This window comes from Castanea sativa, chromosome 7, assembly GCF_040712315.1.
Source record: "Castanea sativa cultivar Marrone di Chiusa Pesio chromosome 7, ASM4071231v1".
Taxonomy (NCBI): Eukaryota; Viridiplantae; Streptophyta; class Magnoliopsida; order Fagales; family Fagaceae; genus Castanea; species Castanea sativa.
The window spans coordinates 21,984,883-22,010,811 of record NC_134019.1 but is presented as its reverse complement, the minus strand read 5'-3'; the positions used below and the strand labels follow the sequence as shown (position 1 = coordinate 22,010,811).

Below are 25,929 nucleotides of genomic sequence, written 5' to 3'. Positions count from 1 at the left end.
ACTAATGTAATATTGGTGCTGTTTAAATAAGATGCAAGTTTCGTATAAGTAAAATTCTTAGATTTTAAACTGTACTAATAGAAATTGACCAAATACAACAAGGATCATCTTTGCAAAAAATCTCAAAGTGTCTTTGTTTTTTTTTTGTTTACAGTGCACATCAATTATTTATAAATCTCTGCAAATCCTGCAAAGAATCTCTGCAAAATCCTCAATTTTTTTGTTTACAGCACATCAATCATTTTTTCTTCCATAAATTTCTCCCATGCATGGATAAGAATCTAAATAAGAATATCTATGTACTTTAAACTACACTAATAAAAATTTACCAAATACAACACAGTCTATAAAAAAACAAAAAGCCAAAAAGATCAACTTTGTGAAGAGATTTCAGAAAAGGCACTTGCCTTTTATTAGAAAGATGTGAAATAAAAAGACAAAAAACAGTCACTTGTCACACGGAGGAGAGATAAAAAGTAAAAAGAATCTCTGAAACCAAATTTTAGGCGTGATATGGTTTTATTGGGAATGATGAATGGAATCATTTCAGGCAGAAAATAAGAATGGGAGAAAGAGGTGAATATTTTCGCAATAAATTATAAGTGGCAGGTTGTTACTAGTTGTTATTGTTAGGGCAAAAAAGTATCTTAGCGTTAGGTTCAAATTTGAACCAACAACAACTAACCACCTATAATTTATTGTAAAAATAAAAATATTGTGGACTTTTTTTTTTTCATTTTATTTCGGCAATGCCACTGCAAAGAATTTTTACAAAAATCTTAGTTTTTTTTTTTTACGGTACACATCAATCATTTTTTTTCTTCTATAACTTTCTTTCATGTACGTTTTAGAATCTATATACTTTGAATAAGAATCAAACGGTACTTGAATTTGTTTGAAACAGACGGACAAGAATCAAACACTCAGTGTACTTGAGTTTGTCGTTTTTCCTCCGGCAATGCCATTGCCACAATTGATTTTCCTTTTTTTTAAAATTTTTTTTCCCATTTTCGGCAATGGCATTGCCACAATTCTCCTTTTTTTTTTTTTCCTATTTCGGCAATACTATTGCCACAAGTTTTTTTTTCCCTTCCCTATTTTGGCAATACATTGCCACAAATTTTTTTTTCCTTTCCCCCTATTTCGGCAATACCATTGCCACAATTCTTTTTTTTCCCCCTATTTCGGCAATACCATTGCCACAATTCTTTTTTTTTTTTTTTTTTCTATTTCGGCAATACATTGCCACAATTCTTTTTTTTCCTATTTCGGCAATACATTGCCACAATTCTTTTTTTTTTTTTTTCTTTCTCTTTTTCCCCTATTTCGGCAATACCATTGCCACAATTCTTTTTTTCCCCCCTATTTTGGCAATCCCATTACCATAATTCATTTTTTTTTTAATCTTTTCCCTCCATTTTCGGCAATGGGATTGTCATAAAACTTTTTTTTTTTTTGGGCACTCACGCACTAGCATTGGGCACTCACTGACTCGAGCAGGGGTTGGGTAGAAGGAATTTCGGTAACAGTGTTGCCGAAATTCCAAAATTTCTCTCTCCTCATTTTTCCTTTTCTCTCTCATACTTTTCTTAGAATTTCGGCAACGGTATTGCCGAAATTCACTCTCTCTCCTCATTTCCTCAAATAACTTGGAACAGTGACTATAATCACAAAAAACTCTATTTTTAAGCAATATTTACCCAAAAGACTCAGTTCCTCAGCCTTGGCAATGAATTATTATTTTGGGTAAATTATAGAAAACTACCCTCAAATTTGAGGAAATACTAAACACATCCACAAAATGGTGTTAACATCTACCATTAACACCTCTCACCTCTTTTCTTTTTCTCAATTTCACTGTAGTCTTTTTCTCTCTCAATTTTTGTTTTTCCAAATCTGACTTTCTTTGCCTTTGGTTGTCTAAATCTTGCTGATGATGGATGATGGATCCGCTTCCTTTCTCATCTCTCTATTTCGGTGTGGAGATGTTGCGGTGGTGGGATTAGATTTGGGTTTGGCTGACATGGGTATCAACAGTTTTGATGTTTGCTTGGTGTTTGATGTTTCCTTTCTCATCTCTCTATTTCAGTGTGGAGATCTTGAGGTGGTGGGACTGGATTTGGGTTTGGCTGACATGGGTATCAACAGTTTTGATGTTTGCTTGGTGGTTGATGGCAATTTTGTGGTGGATTTAGGAGCTTAGATGGTATGATTGGATTGGGTTTTCTTGGGTTTCTTTGTGGAGGAGAAAAGGGCTTGTTTTTTAAGGAGCTTTTTCTTTTTGTTTTCTCAGCTTCCAAACACTGCATGGAGGAGATGAGGCTTTTTCTATGGATTTTCCTTTTGATTTTCTAATCTTTTCTCTTTGATTTTCTCAACTACCAAACAGAAAGTCTCAAAGTAATCACCTTTTTCGTTAATTTTTTTTTGAAGAACAAAGAACCAAAAAAAGAATTGCTGTGTTGTTTATTTAAAGAAGAAAAACGGAGAAACGAAGAGAAAGAGTTATAACTTTTTTTTAGAAAAGTTTGTTATTAACGGTGGATGTTAATACCGTTTGTGTTGAAGTATTAAATTGGTCATTTGTTATAAGTTGTGGATGTGTTTGTTATTTCCTCAAACCTCAGGTAGCTTTCTGTAATTTACCCTATTATTTTTTGGCTCCTACTGCATCCTTTCGACCCAAGAACAAATCCCTTGGTTTTAAAAAAATCAGTTGTCCCGAAAATGACATCATTAACCTACGTACATACCAATATAAATACATATCTGGTCTATAAATATTACACACAAGCTCTCTCAATCTTGCTCTCTGTCTCTCTCAGCTCTGCCTTTGCATTCTGGAATTCATATCCCGTGCAATACCTAAATTCTCAGCCATAGGTTTAATCTAATGGCTTAAATCTTTGAATCCTCAACAAATAACAAAAAAATTATTTTACAAACCCAACTACCGTAGTCTCTGCGACTGTCACTGATAAATCCTCAAAACTCATCTATGGCCTATGAAGCATGGGTGCGTTTCGGGATTCAGGTGCGGGTGTAGGAGTGGGTGCGGGACTCGGCAATTTTTGAAAAAGTAAGGTGCGGGTGCGACGATTAAAAAATTATTAAAAATATTTTTATTTATATTTTTAATATATTGCTAAACATACTTTTTTCACATTATATAAATATATACCAATTTAAGAGCAATAGTAAATAATAACTAGAATACAGAGAATGGGAGGGAGCCTAGCTGAAGAGCAATACTTTGTTTTTTTTGAATTTCGGCCAGTATCAGGCGATTTTGGCCGGTATCTGCCGATTTCGGCTGATTTCACCGGTATTGGTTTGCACCCGATACGTACCGATTCGGGCCGAATCGGCTTGATTTCAAGCGCGTAGGCCCGAATTGGCGCCGTATCGGTACAAATCGCGCCGAAAAAATTATTTTTTTAATGCCCGACGCAGCACGAACGCGCAGGCAACGGCATCGCCTGCACGTCCCCGCGTCGGACGCGAGTGCGGTGGCCCAAACGCCGCACCTGTGCTTCCCAAGCTATGGCTATCACCACCTTATTCTACCCTCCAAAACTCAGCTTTCCTCACAAGGTACAAGACAAGTTTCTTCTTCTACCCCACTTTCAAATACCCAAACCCAAGTTTAGACCCGTACTTGGAATTCCGTCAATCATGGTACCATCCAGAACCCGAAGACCACCATGGCTACTGATCTGTTAGGAACTGGTTTGACCTTGACCCTGGTGGGTCCCACCTCAGCTGCGGAGTTACCGTCCTTGCTATTGGGTTCTACTTCTCTGCAACTCAGTGAGCCCATTAATGCTCTGTCCTTGCTGACCTGGGCTATACACGTGTCCAGTGTGGTTGAATGGTACTCTTTATTATTGGGTGTTTTTGCTTTCAATTTCGTATATTTTGGGTGTTTGGGGGTTTGGTTTCAGATGCTAAGTTTTCGTGTTTGGGTATGAGCTAGGGCTGTTGTGACAATGGATTGAAGGAGAGGCAGAGAATGGGTTGAAGGGAAAGGCAAAAAGCGCCAGCTACGCAGGGGAGAGAATGAAAAAAAAATTAAGGGTAAAATAGTCTTTTTGTTATTTGGTAAGGTGTCAAAGATTTATTTCTTAGTTCTCCTCCGATCATATCTATTGCTCACACCCACACACTAGTTGAGTTGGCTGAGGAGGTATGGTCTCCTCTCTGATATGAATTTATTTTACTCTCTTATGCATGTATTTTACTCTCTTATGCATGCCTCACCTCTCTGATTGGAGGTGATCTCTCTCCGATTCTACACTAAGGCTGCGTTTGTTTCAACGGTAAAGAACTTTTAGAAAATGTTTTCAGCATTTGCGGGTGTTTGGCAACACCTGAAATTTTGGTCAAACGGAAAATCAAAACCATTGACCATAAAATAAACCCTCCCCACCCGTAAAACATTTTTGATGTCTATTTTACCTTTAAATAGAGTTTTCTGTTGGAAAACAGAGAAGGAGAGGGAGAGAGCAATGACCTACACCAAAAGAGAGAGAGAGAGAGCTAGAGGGACATCGCCGAATTGGTCAACTCATGCCGGTGAAGCCAAGATCACGCTGTCCTCAACCCAAAGGCCCGCCGTCGAGCTTGCGCTGGGCGAGATCGAGGCGCGATCTTGCGCCGTCAAGCTTGCGCTGGGCGAGATCGAGGCGCGATCTTGCGCCGTCGAGCTCGCGCTGGGAGAGATCGACGTGCGATCTCGCGCCATCGAGCTCTCGTCGGGCAAGATCGTCGCGCGTGATCGCGTCGGCGAGATCGGTGACCCACCGATCTCACTCTTCCTCCTCCCTATCTCACCTCCCTCTCTCAGTTTGACCGAATGATTTGGCCATGGTGTTTTATTTGATTTTTGTTTGTTTAGAAGTTGATGGATTGTAATGTTCTATTATAAAATTTGTTTGGAATGTGAGAAAATGGTTGAGAAAATGTGAGAAATCAGTAAAAATTTGCATTTTCAGAATGTTACCAAACACTTAAAAATATTTTTCAAAGTATTTTTTAAAATGCCACCAAACACCTAAAAATATTTTCATTTCCCGAAAATATTTTCACTTGAAATTATTTTCCACTCGAAAAATATTTTACACCCAACCAATCGCAGCCTAAGACTAAAATACATAAATCACTATCCCAATATATTGATAAAAAATATTCTCATTCTAAACAACGATGTGACAGGTTTTCACTCTTATTAAACGTTTAAGAGTGAAATACATGAATTTTTGCATGTTTTTGAGTTTTTATTACATTTCAAATGCATAAAAAACGCTTCCAATAATAATAATAAGGCTTACAACATGTGTTCCTCGATTCAGTTATTAAAAAAAAGGTGGAAAACACTCCATAAAATCGGACTTGCAATCATTGGTGGATTTCCGCATTAATCCTCCAGTGTCTCTTTTACTAGAAGCTGAAGAAATAGATGAATGAGAAGGCTACTTTGTGAGTGTTTTATTTATTATTTTTATTCGTCTGTATTAATTTTTTATTTTTCTTCTCTCTAATATAAAATTATAATTTTTTATTTCAAAAAATTGACTAATTCTTAAATTATGTCAATTAAACAACATTTGTTATTGAAAATGAATAACTGATTGGCTTCGTCTTACCAGTTGGTAAGGTGTTTCTAGACAGATAATTGTTGACTACTATTAAAACAATCAATTTTTAGGGATTTAATGTACCGTGTTAAAATCTTTTTTTTTTTTGGCACATTTGTATTCCATTTGATGTCATTGAAGGTTATCATGACGGTGAGTTGGAAGTTGAAATTAATTGTGATATCCGTCACTTTAGACGGATGATAGTTTCATTAATAATAAAATTCTTTCCAATAATAAACCACTACTCTACTCGATACAAATAATTCTTTTCTTTGATCTATCTTAATCACTCTCAAAACTCTTAAATGTATACTACATTTTAATTTCTTCATAGAGTGTTCTTCAACTCAGAAGATCGTATCAAATTTATTGACATGTTAAGAGAATATAGTCATCAAATTGATACAATCAATTTCTCCATCCAATGACTATATTCTCTAAACACATTAATAAATTTGATACGATTTTCTAAGTTTAAAAAGCTTGGATGGAGAAATTGATATGTAGAATACATTTGAGAATGATTAAAATAGACCGGAGAGAAGAACAAGTTTATTTGCATCGACACAAAAGTAGAGTAGTTGGTCATTCTTGAGAAAAATTTTATTATTAAAGAAGTTACCATCTATCTAAGCCTCTAAGGTGACGAACATCACAATTGATTGTGTCTTCCAAATTACTATCAGTATAACTAAAAACGCCATCAAATGGAATCTAGATGTGCCAGAAAGGTGAGATTCTAACACGGTGCATTAAATTCCTTATAAATTAATTGTTTTGGTGGTATCCAACAATTATCCACCCCAGTTCAAGGAACATTTTACCAACTGGTAAGACCAAGCCAACTAGTTCTTCATTTTCAATAACATAGTTCAAGAATTGGTCAAACTTTGGTTCATTAGATCAAGATTAATTACTCCAAAATTAACAGTGTCCCTTGTAATAGACATTAATGTTTTCATTAGATCCAATTTTCTATGCTATGTTTAATTCATAATTAGATTATATTTTCTTTTTATATCAAAGATTAATAATTATGTTATCAATTAAATACTTAAATTTTAAGTTTTATTAGTTTAAAATTATGCATAAAAAATAAGTTTATAGATTGAATATTAAATAACATCCGATTTACACTTATAAAAATATAAAGACATGCAATTAATCCAATGATTAGATTTTCAAAATATATATTCATGTTAATTTTGTTAGTGGGCATCGTGTCAAAAAAAAAAAATTGTGGGCATGATACTTTAGACTATAATAAAGTTTGTAGCCAAATTTTGTCCTTATGTTTATTCATATGTGTTCTCTTTATAACCTTGCTCAAAACAATTTGAAGTTCTTATAGTTTTTTTCCTATATTTCTCTAGTAGGTTAGTTTGTTAATCATTTAGCACTCTTGAATTCATTATCATTTTATTGTTCACATGCTATTATGATATTAGGAAACACCTTTTGTTTAATGTGTTTATTACTATATTTAAATTTAAAAGCCTCTAGTATACATTTTTATCTTTATGTTCAAGAAATTATTTGTTTATTGTGAACAATTTTATCTAATTATTGGTTCTTTCCTTTTCAATACAGGTCCTTTATGCAAATTGACATTTGACAGTCAGGAAGGATATTAAAATTAGATTAGTATTGTAGTGGTTTTTATTTTGGTTTCTTCTGTTAATATGTTATTTAGGAGACTTAGAACTATTTGAATTCTAGGATGTATGTCATTCCTATGGTATCTATGTTTACGTTTACGTAAGAACGGATTTCTAATTTGGTATCTATGTTATTACTTTTTCATCTTGATACATGAAAAAGGGAGTTCAATTTTGCATTGCACGATTGTCCTGTTCAAACTGTCCTTTTTTAAAATTATTATTTAGGTCTTAGTCAATCATATTATGTTTTAACATTATTTTTTTAACGAATTTTACTCAATTACTTTTTATAGTTTATATATGAACAAAGTTTCTCTTTGAATTAGATTGAGAGAAGTTGTTTAAAACAAAAAGAGAATTCCATATAAGCTACTTTTTTTCATTTTCCAATTTTTTTTCTCAACCAAATAAAGGAGAATTTCATCATTTGTGGTGGAAAACAAAAGCTCTTTTATCCCACAACTTTTCCACAATTCCAGCCAAATAAAGCATTTGTATTTGTTTATATATCTATAGCTTGTCACACCCTCCTTTCAAAGCATGGAAAACAAGTCAATCAGTTTTAGTTTCACTAGGTTCAAATTATATTTCTTGTTGGTTTTAATTTTGCAGATCTGGATTTTTATGGAATATAGAGGTCATGAGAGAGAGAGAAAGAGAGAAAAGAAGAGAGATTTTTTTTTTTTTTTTTTATTGGCTTTATAGTATTAATACAATTTTGAAATAAAAAAGCTAACAAAGATGGATAATTTTATTAATCTTTGCAAAAAGAGAGTTCTACTGACTTCAGAGAGAAGAGGGTATTTATATGTGGCTAAAATTTGTCAGTTTAGCCTAAAATGACAATGTTTTATCACTATTTTTTTAAACCTACTGAAACGATGCTATTTTGCCTTGTATCTAATTTTTTTTTTAAATCATAATATATATTAGGCTGCGTTAAGCAAATCGGTTTCAAATTCAATCTTCGATCACTTCACTGCACTGGCATTAGTGCACCCCAACTATGGTTCAGTTGCTGCGGCTTCGGTCGATTGCTTCTCACCTTTTCATAAAGTAGTTTTTTTAGGTGCTAAAGGAATTTTTTTAGCACTTTTAACGTGAATGCTCTTAGAACTTGATTAACTCTCATTCTTGTGAGTGTTTTGTTTCTCAATTAAAAAAAAAAAAAATGATTCACTTGTGCTTGTGCGTTGTTTTGGGTAAGTCAAAATGAATCTTTTGTCTTCCTTAGTTATTTTGGTGTACCTATACATTGCTCTATGTTCCTCTCTTTTTATTCTTTGCCTTTCCGTTTATTCTCCAAACCCTTCATATCTCCTCACCTCCTTCAATTAATGGAAAAATTAACTCTCTCCCTCTCTCTCTCTGAGGAAAAAAAATCACGCCAAGCTTCTTCCTTTCTATTAAACTAGGCACAAAGGGTTAAAATTGCTTGAATGGTTTGAATGTCCCCCATCTTAGCACTACAGAAAATAAGACTATTGTTGGCAAAGAAAAGATATGAAATTTGTGGACTATTTTTGCATAAGGAAAAACCTTTTAAGCCACCACAGTTGATAGCTTTTTGAAGTAGTCCATTAAGTCCTTCAGAGCATATCAAAAATAAATAGGGGGCAAAGGATCCCCTTGCCTGATTCCTCTGGTAGGTTGAATAAATCCCTATGGTTCGCCATTGACAAGTACAAAATATGATACTATATTGATGCATTCCATGATCAAACCTATCTACCTTTCATGAAATCCCATTGTAAACGCCTTATTTTATACCCGGTTAATAAACTTTAGCTCTCAGTCCCAAGAATGAGCTTTGCATGTCTACAAAAGGTAATTGAAGTTATTTTGATAGTTTGGAAGTAATCACAACTCAAAAGTACTCAAGTCACTTTGAAAACAATGCTGAAAAATGACCTTTGCTCACTATTTTACCCATAATGTTTGATCCACAAAACTTTTTTTTTTTCTTTGTGAGGTTTGTTTCTTTTGAAAGTAGACATCCTAGGCTTAATTTGAATACAAAATTTGCCTAATTTGGACTTAAATTGAGTTCGTGATGACTGTTTGAAGTTGGGTCAACTAAGCAGCCAAAATTAGGATTTTTGGAGAGCATGTCCATGCATGAATCATGCTTCCATACGTAGTGGCGGCTCTACATGCAAGCTAGGATGGTCATAAGACCATCTTGACTTGCAAAAAAATGTATATATACACTTGCCAAAAAATTATTATATGCTAAACTAACCTATTGTGACCACCCTGATAAAAAATTTGAACACCCTGACTTGAGAATTACAAAAATTTGAGTTCAACAAAAATAAGAGTAATGCTACTACATTCACAATATTTTCACAATAATTTTATAACAAATCTAATGTAGTAAGCTGTTATTGATTCTAATTTGGGCCAAATACTTACCAATAACAGCTTTTCGCATAAGATTTATTGTAAAAATATTGTGGACAAAGCATTACTCCAAAATTAATTCTGCTGCCAAACATAATTCTTAATCCCTTTTTTTAAAAAAGCTTAAATAACAACAATAAATATTAGCTCAAATTGACATAAAAAACAAAAAACAAGACAAGACAAAACAAAAACAAGACAAGACCAAACAACAACAAGTGAAAAAATTATTCAAGAAAAAGATAAATTTATAGCTCGTTCAACCTATTCAATAAAAAAAATTTCTAATTTCATTTTTATTTAAAAATGGTACCAATAAAGATATTGTGGTAATTTAAATTTCTTAGTAACCACCCTAAAAAAAATTCCTAAAATTGTCACTATGTGTACGCATGCCCCAATTGTACGTGCGCAAGTCATTTTTCTGGGTTCCTGAACATTAGTCTTAGGGGCCCAAAACATCATTTTTTGATGTGAGCCGGCCCCTAAACCCTTGAAAACATCCAAAGATCTCTAAAAGGCCCCGAAACTCGTAATTTAAACATATAAATACAACCTTATGCCTCTAAACTCAAACCCTAGCTAAAGAGAGTTGATTTTTGACCTAAACTCATCCAAGAACACTCTCATCTCTAAATCTTTTGCACTCACAGCCACTAAGCACGTTTTTGGCTCTTTGAAACCTCTTTTTATCACTCATTAGGGCGGAAACTATCTATCTCATTCCAAGAAATGTTTTTCAAAGATTCTTTCTAAAGTTTTCAAGAACATCTTTTAATTTTGAGTTATGATTACCAATGGACTATTAATATATTTGATTCTCTTTATTATCATTCGATCTTGTTGTGTAGGCACTAAGGGGCTGGTTAAAATATCTACCAAGTTGTATTTCATAAACAAGGTGTGTTTCAATTCATGGCTTTTTCTTGATTTGGATCTTTTATAACTTGTGTTCTTGTTGTTCTTAATTGATTTATATGTTATACATGCTTAGAAATATGATTTGTTTTGTTTGGTTTAAGTTTGTTGCATCTCACCATATTTTGATTGCAAAGTTGAATGATTGAATATATTGATGAACATGTTTTGATGTGTTAAGTGTTGCTCTTGTTTGTTGTTAGATCCAATACATGTTTAGGAATAGATTTTCATTTTGTTTATCTTTGATATCTTTGTTGCTAGTTTAGGCAGTTTAGTTGTGTATTAGAAGTATGCTAGGGTTTGTTCAATTGTTATTTTGTTTGTTGATTTAAAATTGTGTTTCTAGGCGTGTATGTGTGCGCATGGTTTATGTATGCGTATGCATACTCATGCCTAAAAACCCAGATTTAGGGTTCTTGCAATTTTGTTTGTTTTGTTTAGTTTTAATCCTTTGTTTAGGTCTTGTTGAGTCTAGCTTTCACATGTTTAGGTCTAGGGTTAGTAGAATAACATGTTTCACATGCTTGGATTGATAAATTGACGATTAGAGTTTATGTTTTGATTAACCACATGAACATTCATGAGAACTTGAACATGCATTGATGCATAGTTGCTGAGGTGTTATGGTGCAGCAAGGTAAGTGAGATAAGTCATGCATAATCACATGAACATGCATTTGATTTGGTTGATGAACATGATGAACTTTCTTGATTAATGAACATGATGAATATGCTTGATTAATTCCCTTGATTGGTGATATTGTTTTATGATGTGTTTGCTACCCTTGGATATATATTACTAGATGAATGATAGGATTTTATGCTATGGATGAGTGTGGGACATATGCCATGTTTGGATGTTAGATGCATGTTAGCATGTGTGAGTTTAGAATAACATGTTAGAGGACCCTTTGATGGGATTAGGATTTGGAATACAATGAGTGGAGGCCGACAGATGGGGCGGGTAAGGTTGGGTGCCTAACACCTTTTCATCCTCATACCTAAACTCCAGACACATGCTCTTGTAAAGATCAATCCTAGATCTAATTTAGGTAGTGCCTCCATTTACACCCTCCACCATGATCCACCCTAGGCGAAGGCGTACTTCCCACAAATTTGGGGAAACACAAATACACTGTTGCGAGCGCTTGTGGCCACACCCATTCTCACCATTAACTTTTCAAGAAAAACTCATTCTTCTCTGTCATATGCCTCGCTTATATCCCTCCTTCCCAGTCTTTTTATTCTGCAGATTATGTAAAGCAGGGGTGGCTCTAGGATTTTTGTCCAGGGGGGTCAATAAGAAACATAAATTGTATGAAATCTAAAACAAAAGAGACTTGAATATATCAATATCACAAAAAAAAAATGAAATTCTACAATTGTCTTCTACGAGGTTTCATATTTTTAAAACCGTTACATGATAGATTCATTATCAATCCTATGAATTATATCTTTATCAATGTACACAATCAAACAATCATTCAGATCCCTCATTCGATTGTGCAGTTTATTCTTGATATATTTCATTGCTAAAAACGTCTTTCCATTGTTGCAATCGCAACAGAAAGGGTCAAAACTAACTTTACAAGCAAATATACTAATGGATATATAACATCCTTATTTGTCTCCACCATCTTTATAGCAAAAGGTCCCCAATTCCTTTAAACTCTAAAAACTTGTCATTGGAGCGCATATCAACAATGTAAGTTTGAAGTTAATTATCAAGTGCCAATACACCTGTTTCAGAAAATCCAGATGGATAAAACTTTGCAAGATGGGTCAATTTTTTTAGATCAAAAGCCAGAAACAAATCACTTGGATTCAAGCAAGCCATACAAAGTAGCAACTCAGTAGTCACCTCTGAAAAATGATTGTTAAGCTCTTGAAGTTGCAAATTTATGACTTCAAAGAATAAATCAACACGATAATGATGTAAATTTGTAATTTGTGGGGCATTGCATTATGGCCCAATGATACAAAGCCTTCATTATCATAGGCTACATTAAAAAAAGAAAATCCTATATAAAAAAAATATTAAAAAAATCATTTAACAAATATTAGAATTTTTTAAATAAAAAAATGGGCAATCTAAACAAATTACTTTCTAGCATAGTCTTACATGTTTAATATTTTTATAGTTATTTTTAAAAAAAAAAAATATTGCGAGTATTATTTATTAATTAATTTAGCCACTTTATCATATATAGAATCAGTTTATCATTAAGCCTGCATAATACAACTAGTAATTCACATCTTTCTTTCTTTAAAAAAATGTTATTCTATAAAATGTGCGATTTCTTATTCTACCAAACTCTACGTGATTCTCTTTAATGATATGCCGCTTACGAAAACATTTCTCAACTAGTGTCTCAAATATATATCATATATAATAAATTTTGGGCTTAGACATCATGGTTGTGCCAAATGATTTCACCAAATTGTAGAAATTTTGTTAGATTTTTTTAAAAATAGACATATTTTTTTGTCCTTATCTTCTTCTCTTATAATTTCTAAGTTGATAATTTGATCACAATCCAAATTCTTACAAGTGGCTTTACCAAATTGCAGTAAAAATTTAGAAGTTGTGGTTATGCTAAGTAGCTAGAAGCTACACCAAATTTTGTTCTTATCGATTTTTTTTTTTGGGATAAAGTAGCAATTTGTGTATTTCTATTTGATTTTTACATAAACTTCTTTTACCACATATCAGCAATTTCATCTTCTATAATTCATATAATTTTTAAGGTTAATTAATTATGGAGTTGTGAGAGATTTTAGAATTGAAAAAGCTATAAATAGGAGATAGATAAAAGTAACTTCATTTAGATTATAAAAAAAATAAAAGTGTCTTCATTTAAATCAAAATTAATATAGTTCTAGATATATATGTGTGGGGTGCAACAGTTTGGTAAAGTAGCATTGTCATGTGTCGTGCCAAGCGCCGAGGAGGCAAAGGAAATTCTGAGGAGATCCCACCCTCCAATGGGGGGCCACATCAGCGGTACGCCATCCAAAAAAGACGTACTATAGAGAAATGGGTTAGGAGTGATGGTTAACCTTGACGCACTGAGGGGATGGTGGCTACCACCCCATTGAATGCATCCCACCAAACTTCCTAACAGCATTTATGTGGAGAAGACCCTTGAACAGTGTTGCCTTAGTTGAAACTTTTCACAGGGGTTCTGGAAAGGTGCCTGATGGGACTAGTACTTAAGTGTAGCCTGCATGATCAACAAATGGAAGACCGGGATCACTTGAGAGGGTCTATATAAAATAAAAATTTCTCCAGAGAGAGGGGATCGGAAAAAGAATAGAGAAAATATAATGTAGCACAAAGGACTAAAACTGTAAACAAATCTAGTAGTGATATATAAAAGAACAAATCTCCTCGGACTTGGCCGAGGAGAATTATCATTTACAATACTGTAGTTGCCTTCTGTTTTTTCTTGTCTCCTTGTTAATTTTGGCTCATAGTAAGCATTATTTCACCCATAAAAGCCTGGTCTTAGAGCCCACTCTCTAACAAATTCATTGTGTTGGGCTATTTGGGCCTAAGTCCTCCAGTCGTTTGGGCTCAAGAGCTAAATCCAGTCCTTACAATATGCATGAAATGCTTGGTTTGTGACGAATGAGTTATAGTCAAATTGCAATTCTTATTTAGCTTAGAGAATTTATATTTATATATCAATTAATAAAAAGTACAATGGATAATGAACATATCCTTAAAGTAATTGAATGAAACATATCCTCAATATAAATCTACGGTTTATTTGGATAATTTTAGCTAAGTTTCGTTTGAGCTGCTAACATCCAATGCTAAGTAATATATAAACTAGAGAAAGAACAACATATGGAGCGCCACCAATTTTTCTCAACCATTCATAAAATCCATCTCAACCAATTGAGTCTTTCAATAAAATGCTTATTTCTTGATTTATTAGTCTCACTTTGAAATAAAACTTGTTGTTCTTTGTGATTCATGGTTTTTTTTTGGTAAATAATGCATGATTCTTACCCATATATCTATATATTTATGAATTTGATGCTAATGGGCCCTTATTCTCGCTGCATTCTATGTGGTAGGTAAAATACATAATTTGATTTTGAGTCCTTGCTAGGTATTTGCAGGTTTCCTATGCAGCAAGATTGATCAGATATGTGAAGAGAACAAAAAACACTTTATGAGGTAAATATTTATACTATTGTTTACCAATTTGACATGGAAAACGATGGCCGATAATTATCTAGACATTTTTTTTTAAATTAACTCTACTTTTGTTTTTTTTTTTTGGGGGGGCCAAAATTGTTGTATATTAGTTAGGGTCCATTTGGATAGAATTTATTACTAAAAACTGAAAATTGAAAACTGAAAACACTGTAGCAAAATAATTTTTAAATGTGTAAATAATGATGCGGGACCCATTTTTAATAAAAAATTAATAAAAATGTACGTAAACAGTACGTGCACAGTGCACGCACAGCGCACAGTGGCGCACAGTGCACACACTGCGCATTTGTCCCCTGCAGCTGCAGTAGGGAAAAAAAAAAAAAAAAAAAGCAAAATGTGAAAACTGAAACGTGGAAACGCAAAAGCTGAATCCAAACGCCCTCTGACTAGTCACTCTATTCTAACCTTTTGTATTTCTTAAAATACTAATTGTGATTCTCATATTATCACCAACTCAATTTACTAAATTTACTTTTTGTACATAAGATTTATATCTAATTCTTGATTTCATTTATTTGCTTTTACTTAAAAAAATTTCTTTTAAAATCAAATATAGAATTTATAAATTATAAATTATGACTGTGGTCATTTAATTGTTATATATATATATATGTGTGTGTGTATGTACCTATGAATATTTTGTTTTGTTAATAATAGAGAGATAGAGGTTGATATCAAATAATACATATTGTTGTTCACAAGGGATGTTACTCGGTATTACTTCTCAATTCTCATTATATCTCAAGGTTTTTTCATTTAAATATGTGTTGGTGATTACTTGAGCCTTAAAGCTCAATGCATTATTCAAAATTCTTTTATTTTAGTTATATAGTTATGTATCATTTTCTATTTAATTATTTTATATATGTGTACATGTGTGTGACTATTTTAGTTATATAGTTAAGTCTTAGTCTCATACACAATATGCATTTAGTATGTAACTTAAAAATAAAATATTTATTTATTTTATTATTTAATTTAAATTAAAATAATAATAATAAAAATTGTTTACATATGAATTTTGAATAATACAAAGCCCTCGTTATCAGACGACGTTTGCTAAGTAACTCACAATCACAAATCGCCATGGAGAGTTATGGCATAAAGTTGTGCCTAAAGACGTGGGCTTCTCCAGATTAGAAATTGCCCTTCTGGCCAGAACGTTTCAGTCTTTTTCCATGTACTAGTCTGGAGTGGAAATACACTAGAGATAGCAGAATCTGTTATATCTCTACGTACAGCAACTGGAGAGGAACTTTGAGTGGGATATACTTAAAAAGGATTACTAGCTGGATTAGGATGATCAAGGATAGGCAAATCAGGTTCAGAGTTTGAATTAAGTCCACTCATATAATTTCTCCATTACCAACCCGATCGAGATTCAATCCTTTCCTTTCCTTTCCTGCTGCTGAGAGTTTAAAAGGCTAGTTTCAAGAAAAATTCAAATAAGAAAAAAATTGTTACTAAAATAAAAGATCCAAGGAGAAAAGATTACGGTTCCAATTCACAACCAGAAAGTCTAAGGACGATTCATTGACTCTCTGGCCACCGTTGGTGGAGGAGCGAGATCCATATTCGTTGTCGAAAGGCTACGGAAGAAGAGTAAGGTCCAGAAGATTTGCACGCCTCTCCTCCCGGTGAATTGCGTCTCCGCCCTTTGCAGACCGCTTTGGTAAGCAAAAGGCAATCTGATTTTTTCAATGTTCCTTTTTGATTTTATCATCTCAGTCTTACATTTTTTCAATCCAATTTTGCTATTTTATATTAACGTGTTTGGGGTTGATCAAAACCCAATTTTATATATATATATATATATATAAAGAGAATCACGGTTTAAATATATTTCACAAATACCCACTAGCACAAAATAACTGAGCATTCGTTAGAATTCATCTTGAGCATGTATTAACTGAAACAAAAGGCTTCAATATGCTAAAAGATAGGCCAACCCCGTCACCTGTTCGACAAAATGTCTTAGTGAAATTATAATCTTCTTGGTTAAATTTTTTATGTCTGTTTTGTGAAACTCCTTCATTTTTGTTTGGATAATTTATTGTTTCTTTTCATGCCAACCCAGAATAAGATTTGTTTTGCTGATAGTTTATTGGGTTTTCGTTGATTATGCCAACTTGTTTTAAATGAAGTTAGATGGCATCAGCTTCTTTTATTTGTTAGTATGTGTTTGATTATTTTAGGATACAAACAAGTTTAGGAAGAAAGCCAACTTTAATTTTTTTAATTTTTGCTTTCTTAAGTACAAATAGTGATTTTTCATGTTAAAATTATAGTTTATTTGATTATTTATCATGTTTATTTGGTAGTTTGTTTCTATGTTTCGAATTTGTGGTTCGATTCCAATTTTTGGATTAATCTTCTTAAATTTAATTATAATCTTGAAATTAAATTTAATTACTTGGGCCATTTTAATTACTTATTCATGTGAAGATGTAAACAGACTGATTTCACTGTCAGGGTACTTTCTTCAATGTGAAGAGTTTCTTCATATTGCAAAAGCGATAGCAAATAACACGTAGACTTTGTAATAGGGACTCTATAAGGTTAAGCGGGACTTGCAAAGACTTCTGGCCTCATTTTTTTCTTTTTTTGGAGCAAAAACTTTCAGCCTCATTTAATATGCTTGTATTGTGAGCTTTAGATGCTATTAGTTTAGAAATAAATGTAAGAGCTCACTTTGAACCTCAAGCGGTATCTTAGATATGAAACTCCAAAGGCACACAAATGGTTAGGGATAGCAGCATTCACTTATATTTGCCTCTTAATTTAAATCTCATCTTTCATAATTGCTAATTAGCATGTTACATTTTCATATTAAAAAAATAATCATTTTATTTTAAAAAATAAAAAATCGCCTTCAATTAAAATATAAAAATAACACAAGCATTTTTTAGATTTCATTTTCAATAATTTTCAGGTGCATAGCAGGGGTTAGTGACTAGTATCTCTAACACCGGTATCCCTTGTGAAATGTATCCCTTTCTTCCATAGTTTTAGGCTTTTAGCCTCAGTCTCTGTCTATGTCTCTCTTACACACACACTTCTGTGTGAGCACTCATCACTAACGACCTCCTTTGCTATCTGTTTACAGTTCCAATCAAGCCATGGTAAGTCTGTTTCTCTTCATTCTTACTGGATTTCCATTTTTTTTTCCTTTGGTTATAATTTCCTCACATAGAGAGCCTACCCTTTAGCCTTTTCAGTGAGATCCAGATCTTTGATTTGCTGGATTTTCCTTATTTTACTTGAATTTCATTCCAGTTGGGTCATTTAACTTTTGTGGTTTCGATTAAAATTTTATTTGGAATAATTATAAGCTCTGTTTGCTGATAATTTATTAGGAAAAGATAAGAAACTTGTCATTGCTGCTTAAAATTTAATCTGCTTCATTTTTATTTATCTTCTTTATGTGACCTATTGATATGTCTTAGTGATTTGGTGAGATGCATTGGGTTAGCTAATGTGGTGTTATATGTTTCAGCTGAACATTTAAGTCCTTGAAATTTAAAGTGATCACCTTTACTCCTTAGATGACATGACCAAACTAAAAAATGAGATGTCATCACTCCATAGGGATTAAAGGTTATCGCTTTAAGTGTGTTTTTGGGACTAAAATCGATGACTTTAAAGATTTTTAGGGACTAAAAGTAGTCACTTTAAACTTTTGAGACTAATATTGGTCATAGACTAATGCTATGTTTGGAAGTTTTGAGAGAGAGGAGAGTAGAGGGGAGTAGAGGGAAGGAGAGCAGTGGAGAGGAGAGTGTAGGGGAATGGTTATCCTCCACCTTGTTTGGATGTTTTTAAAATTAAGTAAGAGGGAGGGGAATAATTAGTATTTTCATTTGTAATTTTGTTAATATGGTAAGGGTAAATTTGATAATTCATTTGGTTAAGTATTTTTATGCTTTACTCTCCTCAAAATGTCTCCAATTTGGGGGAATTAAAAATGAGGGGTCAGAAGTAGTTCAAACCCCTCCAAATCCCTCCCCCTCCTTTCTTAAAAAACATTCAAATAAGGTAATTAAATTACTCTCCCTCCCTCTATTCTCCCTCCTTCCCCCAACATTCAAACATAGCATAATAGTGTATTCTTTTATTGGACAAATTCTTGATACAAGTTTTTTTCTTTAGCTGTGTTCGCCAATCATTTTCAAAATTTCAAGTTGGGGGACCAGAAGAGTTAGCTGTATTTCGGTTGGGGAATTGTAACAGATGAATTTAGGACGAAGGTGTCGTTCAATGGATAAGTATATTGTCTTTCCTCGTAACAGTAATTATTTGTTGCGACTCCTTACAAATGTATAAAAATCTTGAAATTTTATTCCCATTGCATCATAATTGAAATCTCTATCCTGTGAAGTTCGCCTACGTCTACATTGCCACTTTATTAATGCTAGGTGGTGTTTTAATTATGTCGACCGCGAGTTTTTTTTTTTTTTTTGAATAGTAAATTATGCTGACCATTTGTGATTTGTAATAAATTTCTTTCACATATTTCAAATTGCAGGATTCATTCCTTAGACCAGAACAGAAGAAGCTAGAGCCACCACTAACAACCAAGTGAAAGAAAGGTGTTGAACAGTTGGCATTCAAAGTGATTTGAGGCTGTACCAAGGTCTGTTTTGGTGAGTATGTTTGTTAAGAAAGCTAAACTCTTGGTTGCAGTTTTTTTATATGCATTTTTTCAAGTAATGAAATGGGCTTAACAGAAGTCTGAATTTTTTTTTTGGATAAGTAGCATAATGGAGGCTGTGGATTGGGAAAATTCTCCGGGAGTATCAAGTGATACTGAAGAATATTTGCAAGATACAAAATATGAGGATGATGAGGAACTCCATTTTACTTCTGGGTTTATATCCAAGTTGCAGTTTAGGTATAGAATTTTTCATAAAATTCACTCTTTATGATATTGTAAATATTCCCCCCCCCCCCCTCTCCCCACGGCGGTGTAACTTTGGGTTATGGCTACAATTTTCAGGAAAGATAAATCCAGGGCTCATTGGATTAACGAAATGGGAATGGCTGAGGTTGTAGAAAACAAGGGTAATCTGTGGAGGACAATGGGAGTTGTTCGTAGCGGCAAGATTTATTACTCAATTGAGGAAACTTTGTATGTGAGATGACATTTTTTTTTATGATTTTTTTTTTAACTCTTATTGTTTCTTGGTTTTTCTTTCAAAGGAATTAAGGAATAAGTTAATTATTTGTTTTTGGTGATATTATGAAACCCAGTATTTACAAATCTAGAGCTAAATATATCTTGCTGTTCTTTATTCGTAGTGTCTTTTATTGTCACTTATTTATCTTGGTATCTTTATTTGAGGGACACTTAATTTTCTGAAGAATCCTTTGCTAATTAAACATTCTATATTGTAAAGCAGAGCTGGACTTATATGGTTGTCCCCAAAAAATATGACTTTTGAAATTTCATATTGTGGCGTCGGTAAGAGATTATGGATTACCCTGTATAAAAGTTGAAGGACAAAGAGGTATCAGAGAGACACTTCAAACAATGCTTTTCAATAACTGAAATTTCAACCTTATTCATAGTTTTAAGCGACACTTGCAAATTTATACATAGTGTTGTAAGTGAAAGGTAGTATTAGGTAAGTAACTGATAAAAGCAATTATTTTTTTATAAATATATTTCTTTTAAAGTTTTTGAAAAGAAGTAACTATGTATTTGTGTCCTTTTTCATTATATGTTGAGCTGGAATCATTTGTGAAGTTTAACTTCTTATTTTTGTAGGTTTTTGATGGAAATAAGCGCATTGCTTCTTTTGGATGACAATGGTACAAGTCTTTCATTAAATGATATATATGCAAAGGTTAGTGGAGGCTCTTGGGAGCTATTTGAGGTTTATAGGCACTTGAAATCTCTTGGTTACATTGTTGGGCGGCATGGCATTGCTTGGTCTATTAAGGGTGCTAAGAGTAACTGTCAATCTGTTTCTCTTCAATGCTCTCCACAAAGCAGTGAAGTGGTAAACTTAGAATCAGAAGATGAGAGTTCCATTGTTGGATCATTAAATAATATGCATATTAATGAAGTAAGGCCGGTTTTTGATGTCTATCTCCCAGATAGCAAGTTTAGAAAATCTTCTCCGGGCGATCCAAGCTTTGTGATCTGCTTAACTAGGTAATTGTATTTGGTAGCTCCTAAGAATGAGTAACCTTCTTATTGGTGGTTGATTGCAAATTGTTATTTATCTTATTATCATATGAAATGTGCTTTTATATTAAAGCACTTCATAGGATATTCCACTTTCTTTTTCAGATTATCTTTTGCTGAAAAAATTTAATTGCAACAATCCTATTGCTAGCTTCTAGTTTTCGATATCTTGAGGAATTTGTTGGGAAAGGATTTACACCACATGCATCCAGATTATTATTTTATGTTTTTCTTATGCATATACAAATATGTTATTTTATATAGACTCCATCTGTGTCAGTGCTTAGTGTTGTATAGTTTGCTCATAACCGGTCATAAACCCAAAAAAATGAGCAGGTTTGTGGTGAATTGACGACCATCATAAAATGAAGTCACGTAATTAATCAGATTTCTGCCCCTAGACTTTGACTTAGGTGGGGGTTTGCTTTAGAATAGGTATTAAGTTCATATTTTACCAATATGAGAAAAGGAATTCTGTACTTTGTTTTTAAGTTTAGAAATGTATTAACTTACTCATTTACTAAGCATGAAAGAATAGTTCTCTATTAGTTTCTATGGAAATTAAATGTTGTTCAATTTTTGGATGCTGTACTAGTTAGTATGATTTTTTTTGTTTTATTACTTATTAGTATATTTTAAAATGTCATGTTTTCCATTTTTTTTTTTTGAAAATCTTCTTAGAAATGTGGGTAGAAGGCTTTTTTGTCTTTTATAATCACATTCATGTGTTAGTATAATGTGAAGCATGCATATAATTCCTGTTTGTAACATTTTTGAAATATGAGACCCAAAAAATAACTACGTTATGGTAGGATTTTTCAACTCTTGACTACCAAACATTTGTTTTTGTTTTTCAATTAGTATGAAGATAATATCTATTAACATCTAAAGAGGGTGAAATGGAAAAGGCTCCAACAGTTTTCCCCTATGAAGCATGGACGCGGCTGGGAGGGTGCTGCACTGGAGTTCGACGCGGCCCGACGCAGTGGCCTGCACGACGGTGCCGCGTTTGAGTTTTTTTTTTCACGGATTTGCGCCGACTCAGATAGATTCGCGCTGAATTGGCTTCGATTCACGCTGAGCCAGGCAGATTCGGCCGGAATCAAGCCGTATCGGTTGTATCGGCCGAATTGGCCTACGACCGAAACGTACCGAAATGGCCGAAATATGCCTTGAATCACGCCGGAACAGCCGAAATCAGCTTTGAATGACGCCCAAATATCCTAAATATGTCCTTAATTTTTTCCTGAATATTTGTTGCTTCTTTTGTGTTTTCTTTTGTGTTTCTTGCCTTCTTCTTTCTTGTTTTGTGAATCAAGGCATAGTAATGTGTTTTTTAAGAATATTTTAATAGTAAAAATATATAGAAAATACAAATAAAAATATTTTTAATAATTTTTTAATTGCCGCACCCGCACACACACCTGCACCCGCACCCAACTTTTTTAAAAGTTGCCGAGTCCCACACCCGAATCCGGAAACGCACCCGTGCTTCATAGGTTTTCCCAGAAAAATTTCTATATCTTCGTTTACAATCATATTTTAATGATTTAATTACTCCCTTCTTGGTTATCAACCACTTTAATTTCTACTACTTGGTTTAAAATCATATTTAAATTTTAGGTGGAAATTGGCATTCTGCAAAGATAGACTTATGGTCTCTGAAAAGTGTTAAGTAATAATCCCCAAAGTAAAAGTAATTTTTTGCTTGAAGAAGATCAGTAAAATTTGGTATTATATTTCATTAATCCATCAAAACTTGTTCTCTTCAGTTGCTTTGAAAGAGATCTATGACTTATTTATTGATATGCATATCTGGTCAAAAAGTTTTTGAATCTTTTATGCTTGCCTTCTCTTGCAGGGGTGATCTACCATCCATAGCAGATATTGAAGTCCTTGAGAGGCAATGTGGGGCCATTCCTTTGCGGTTTTGTCACGTAGAATATGGGCGAGTCAGTTTCTTTTCCTTTAATGAAGCGGAGCTTCCTATCCTACCCTGACTCTTTGGAGTGGTAACAGTTCTGTACTCCATGTTTAAATGCTACTTTGCAAAGATATGAAGAGCTTTATGTACATACTAGGAGTCACAAATATTTTAAGCAAGATGTGTAGATCAACATTTGTTTTTATAGAAATTGATTTTGCAAAAAATTGTGCAATTTTTGGGCACAGTTTATCTATGTACAGGCTGGGTTTCAATTTTATATGCATAACTATAACGTTTGCTAAAAATGGGTGAAGTTTCTTGTTTTTATGTTGTTTGATCTCTGTTAGGGAATTATATAGAAGTGCAAGATAGTTTAAGCCACCAAGGAAACTTTATCAAACACCTTGCAAAATCTTTTTTATTTTTTTGAATTTTTATTAAGAAGTTTGCTTTCAATAATAGTTTATTATAGTTGGTATTAGATAGTTATTGACTATAGATTTTGACTTTGAAGTATCAAGTCGTTGATACCTAGTTATTAAACAATGCTCTTATAATTGGTTTTACATATTGCAACTCGGTAAATTATCAGATAGTTATTAAACAATGCTCTTTTGGTCAATAAATCTCACTTTGAGGAACACTACCTTATTGGCTTATTATAGTTGGTTTTAGAGTTTATTCTCAGATATATTATTCGATCGATTAGCTTATAAAATTTATTTTCTTCTGAGATTTTCGATTTTATGGCAGCTGTACTATTAAGCCCTAATTGTTCTCTTCATTGAGAAAATATAACTCTGAGTTGATTCAGATTTGACAAGATCCGTGCACTTAGCAGGCTTAGAGCATTTCCTTTAATCTCTGAAACAGCTTAGAGACTACCTGTAAAATGTTTTTTAATAGACTTCATTGTTGAAAAACATTAAAGTTTCTTTCATTTTTTAGGTGCAATTGTTGTAGATGGTTGTAACTGGTACCTATTTTAGCATGGTCATTACAGAGTATTCAGGCAAGTAATATTTGAGTCATTTGCTTAATTATAGACTATTTGAACTTCTACTCTTCCAACTGAATATCACAATTTCTTCAATGAAAAGCCTGTCCAATCATATGAGCAATGACCTGATATCTTATCCGTTTTCCTCAACTCACCCCTTCAAATGTCATCAATATATACTCATGGCTTTTCCAATTGTTGATGAGGTCATACTTCTTCCATACAAGCTTGTTTACTTAACAACCAGACGAACTTTGAGCAATTCAGACACCAGTAGAACATTCCTAGGAGTCTAACTGCATTGGCCATTACTACAACTGGCATTTCTCTCCTACAACGCACTGCCAATTATTCCCACTCCTTACACTTTATTCTCAAATTGTTATATTTAAGTTCTCCTGGCTTTTCCAATAATATCTTCATCTCCTAATACCTAGAGGAAGTGAGGAACTCTGTTTCCTTTTTGTTCTAATCCAGTTGCAACTTCTTTAATCTGGCGATCTACAAATTTGTGGTTCCAAAGGTGATATATGAAACAGAGTGAAGTGACCCAAAATTCTCAGAGATTATGGATAGACAAAAGAGGAATAAATCTAAGAATCAACATCTAGGGTTGCTTGGAGTCGGTATCAAGCATAAAAACATACCTAAAACTTGGGAGTCAGTTCTTAGGATTGCTTGAAATCAACACTAATCTATTGGGGGAAAATTTCAAAAAAAAAATTATTACTCAAGCAAAACGAAACATTAATAAATCTTGGGGCTTTAAACAGGGTTCTCAAGTTACATTAATAAAGGACAGAAAATAACTGCATAATAAAAATAAAAAACTTCATAATCAAGTGACTATAGAAAATAAATCATAGTCAATGAAAATAGAAACAACTAAAATTTTAGCCTAAAAAGTCTCAATGTTCATTACCACCAATCAAAATTAATTACAATTAATTAGGTCGAACTTTTGTGTTGTTTTGTCTAATCTCTTCAAGCTTTCCTCTTGGCCATTTGATCTTGCTTGATTGCAAATATTTGTCAGGTGTATTGGTCCTGATTACCCCTGCTTATTTCAATGATCCATTCTTTCTATTTCAAGGTCAAAAAAAAAAAAAAAAGTTTGAAGGTCAAACTAGGTTGGCTTTTTACTTATTTGGTAGAATAACTAGGTCTTCTTCAATCGTATTTGGTGTAGAGATTTAGCTTTAAATTTTATGAATTATATTGAATTATGAATTTCATGTTCTAAAGGGTGAGGGTGAGGGTGACTGAATCATCCTTAAGAACATTAAATCCCCTTTGGTATATCAGCTTTTATATCGAAAAGCTTTTCTCGGCCTTTTGTTCATTGAAATAGTAAGCAAAGATGGAGATTCTTTTGAAATTAGCTATATAAATAACTTACGCTGATGATCATGAATGATAATCATTTTTTTCGCTGCAGGGGATATTGCATATAAGAATTCAATGATGAGTTGGCAAAAAATGCAAAAAGGCTTCAAACGGCGTTTGCAGATGTGTGGTGTGGCATTATGGTTGGGACAAGAGAGGGTCATGGAACTAGATAACTTAGGTGGTGTCAAGAAGGCTCAAGCCATGTACATGAAGCTTGATGTGGTGTGGTGATTGTGGATGGCCGAGCAAATGAGGAAATGATGCAGTAGAATCGTTATGGCTTGTTGAGAAAGCCTTTGCGTCAGAGAGGGTACCATGATCAAAATATTGGTAATGGTTTTTGATCCACTTTCTGGTTGGGACTTGGGATGGTAGTGTGTTGAAGTGGTTAGCCACTGAAGAAACCTAATAAAGTTTTTTTTTTTTTTTTCCGGGGGGGGGGGGGGGGTACTTTTCTCGGCCGGATGATATGAAAACTATGTGGCTTGATTTTAGGTGCTTCTACACATGATCATTGCAAAGCCACCGCATGGCATCAGGGTAATGTCATGTCAGCTCTAGCCACGTTA

The 25,929-nt window shown here is 33.4% G+C and overlaps 1 protein-coding gene across 3 annotated transcripts; it reads left to right on the top strand.

The window, feature by feature from the left end:
- Positions 1-15,921: 15,921 nt before the first annotated feature.
- LOC142642114 (uncharacterized) lies at positions 15,922-25,794 on the top strand. Of its 3 annotated transcripts, XM_075816465.1 has the most exons (8): positions 15,922-16,526; positions 19,004-19,119; positions 19,380-19,497; positions 19,611-19,745; positions 19,851-19,982; positions 20,622-21,011; positions 22,906-23,056; positions 25,410-25,794. In XM_075816465.1, exons 4-7 carry the CDS (start codon positions 19,615-19,617, stop codon positions 23,042-23,044), a joined length of 792 nt encoding a protein of 263 aa, XP_075672580.1. In that variant the 5' UTR covers positions 15,922-16,526; positions 19,004-19,119; positions 19,380-19,497; positions 19,611-19,614; the 3' UTR covers positions 23,045-23,056; positions 25,410-25,794. The 3 variants fall into 3 exon arrangements, with proteins under 3 accessions (XP_075672580.1, XP_075672579.1, XP_075672581.1); XM_075816464.1 differs by lacking the exon at positions 19,004-19,119; XM_075816466.1 differs by lacking the exons at positions 15,922-16,526; positions 19,004-19,119 and adding an exon at positions 17,861-17,976.
- Positions 25,795-25,929: the final 135 nt, after the last annotated feature.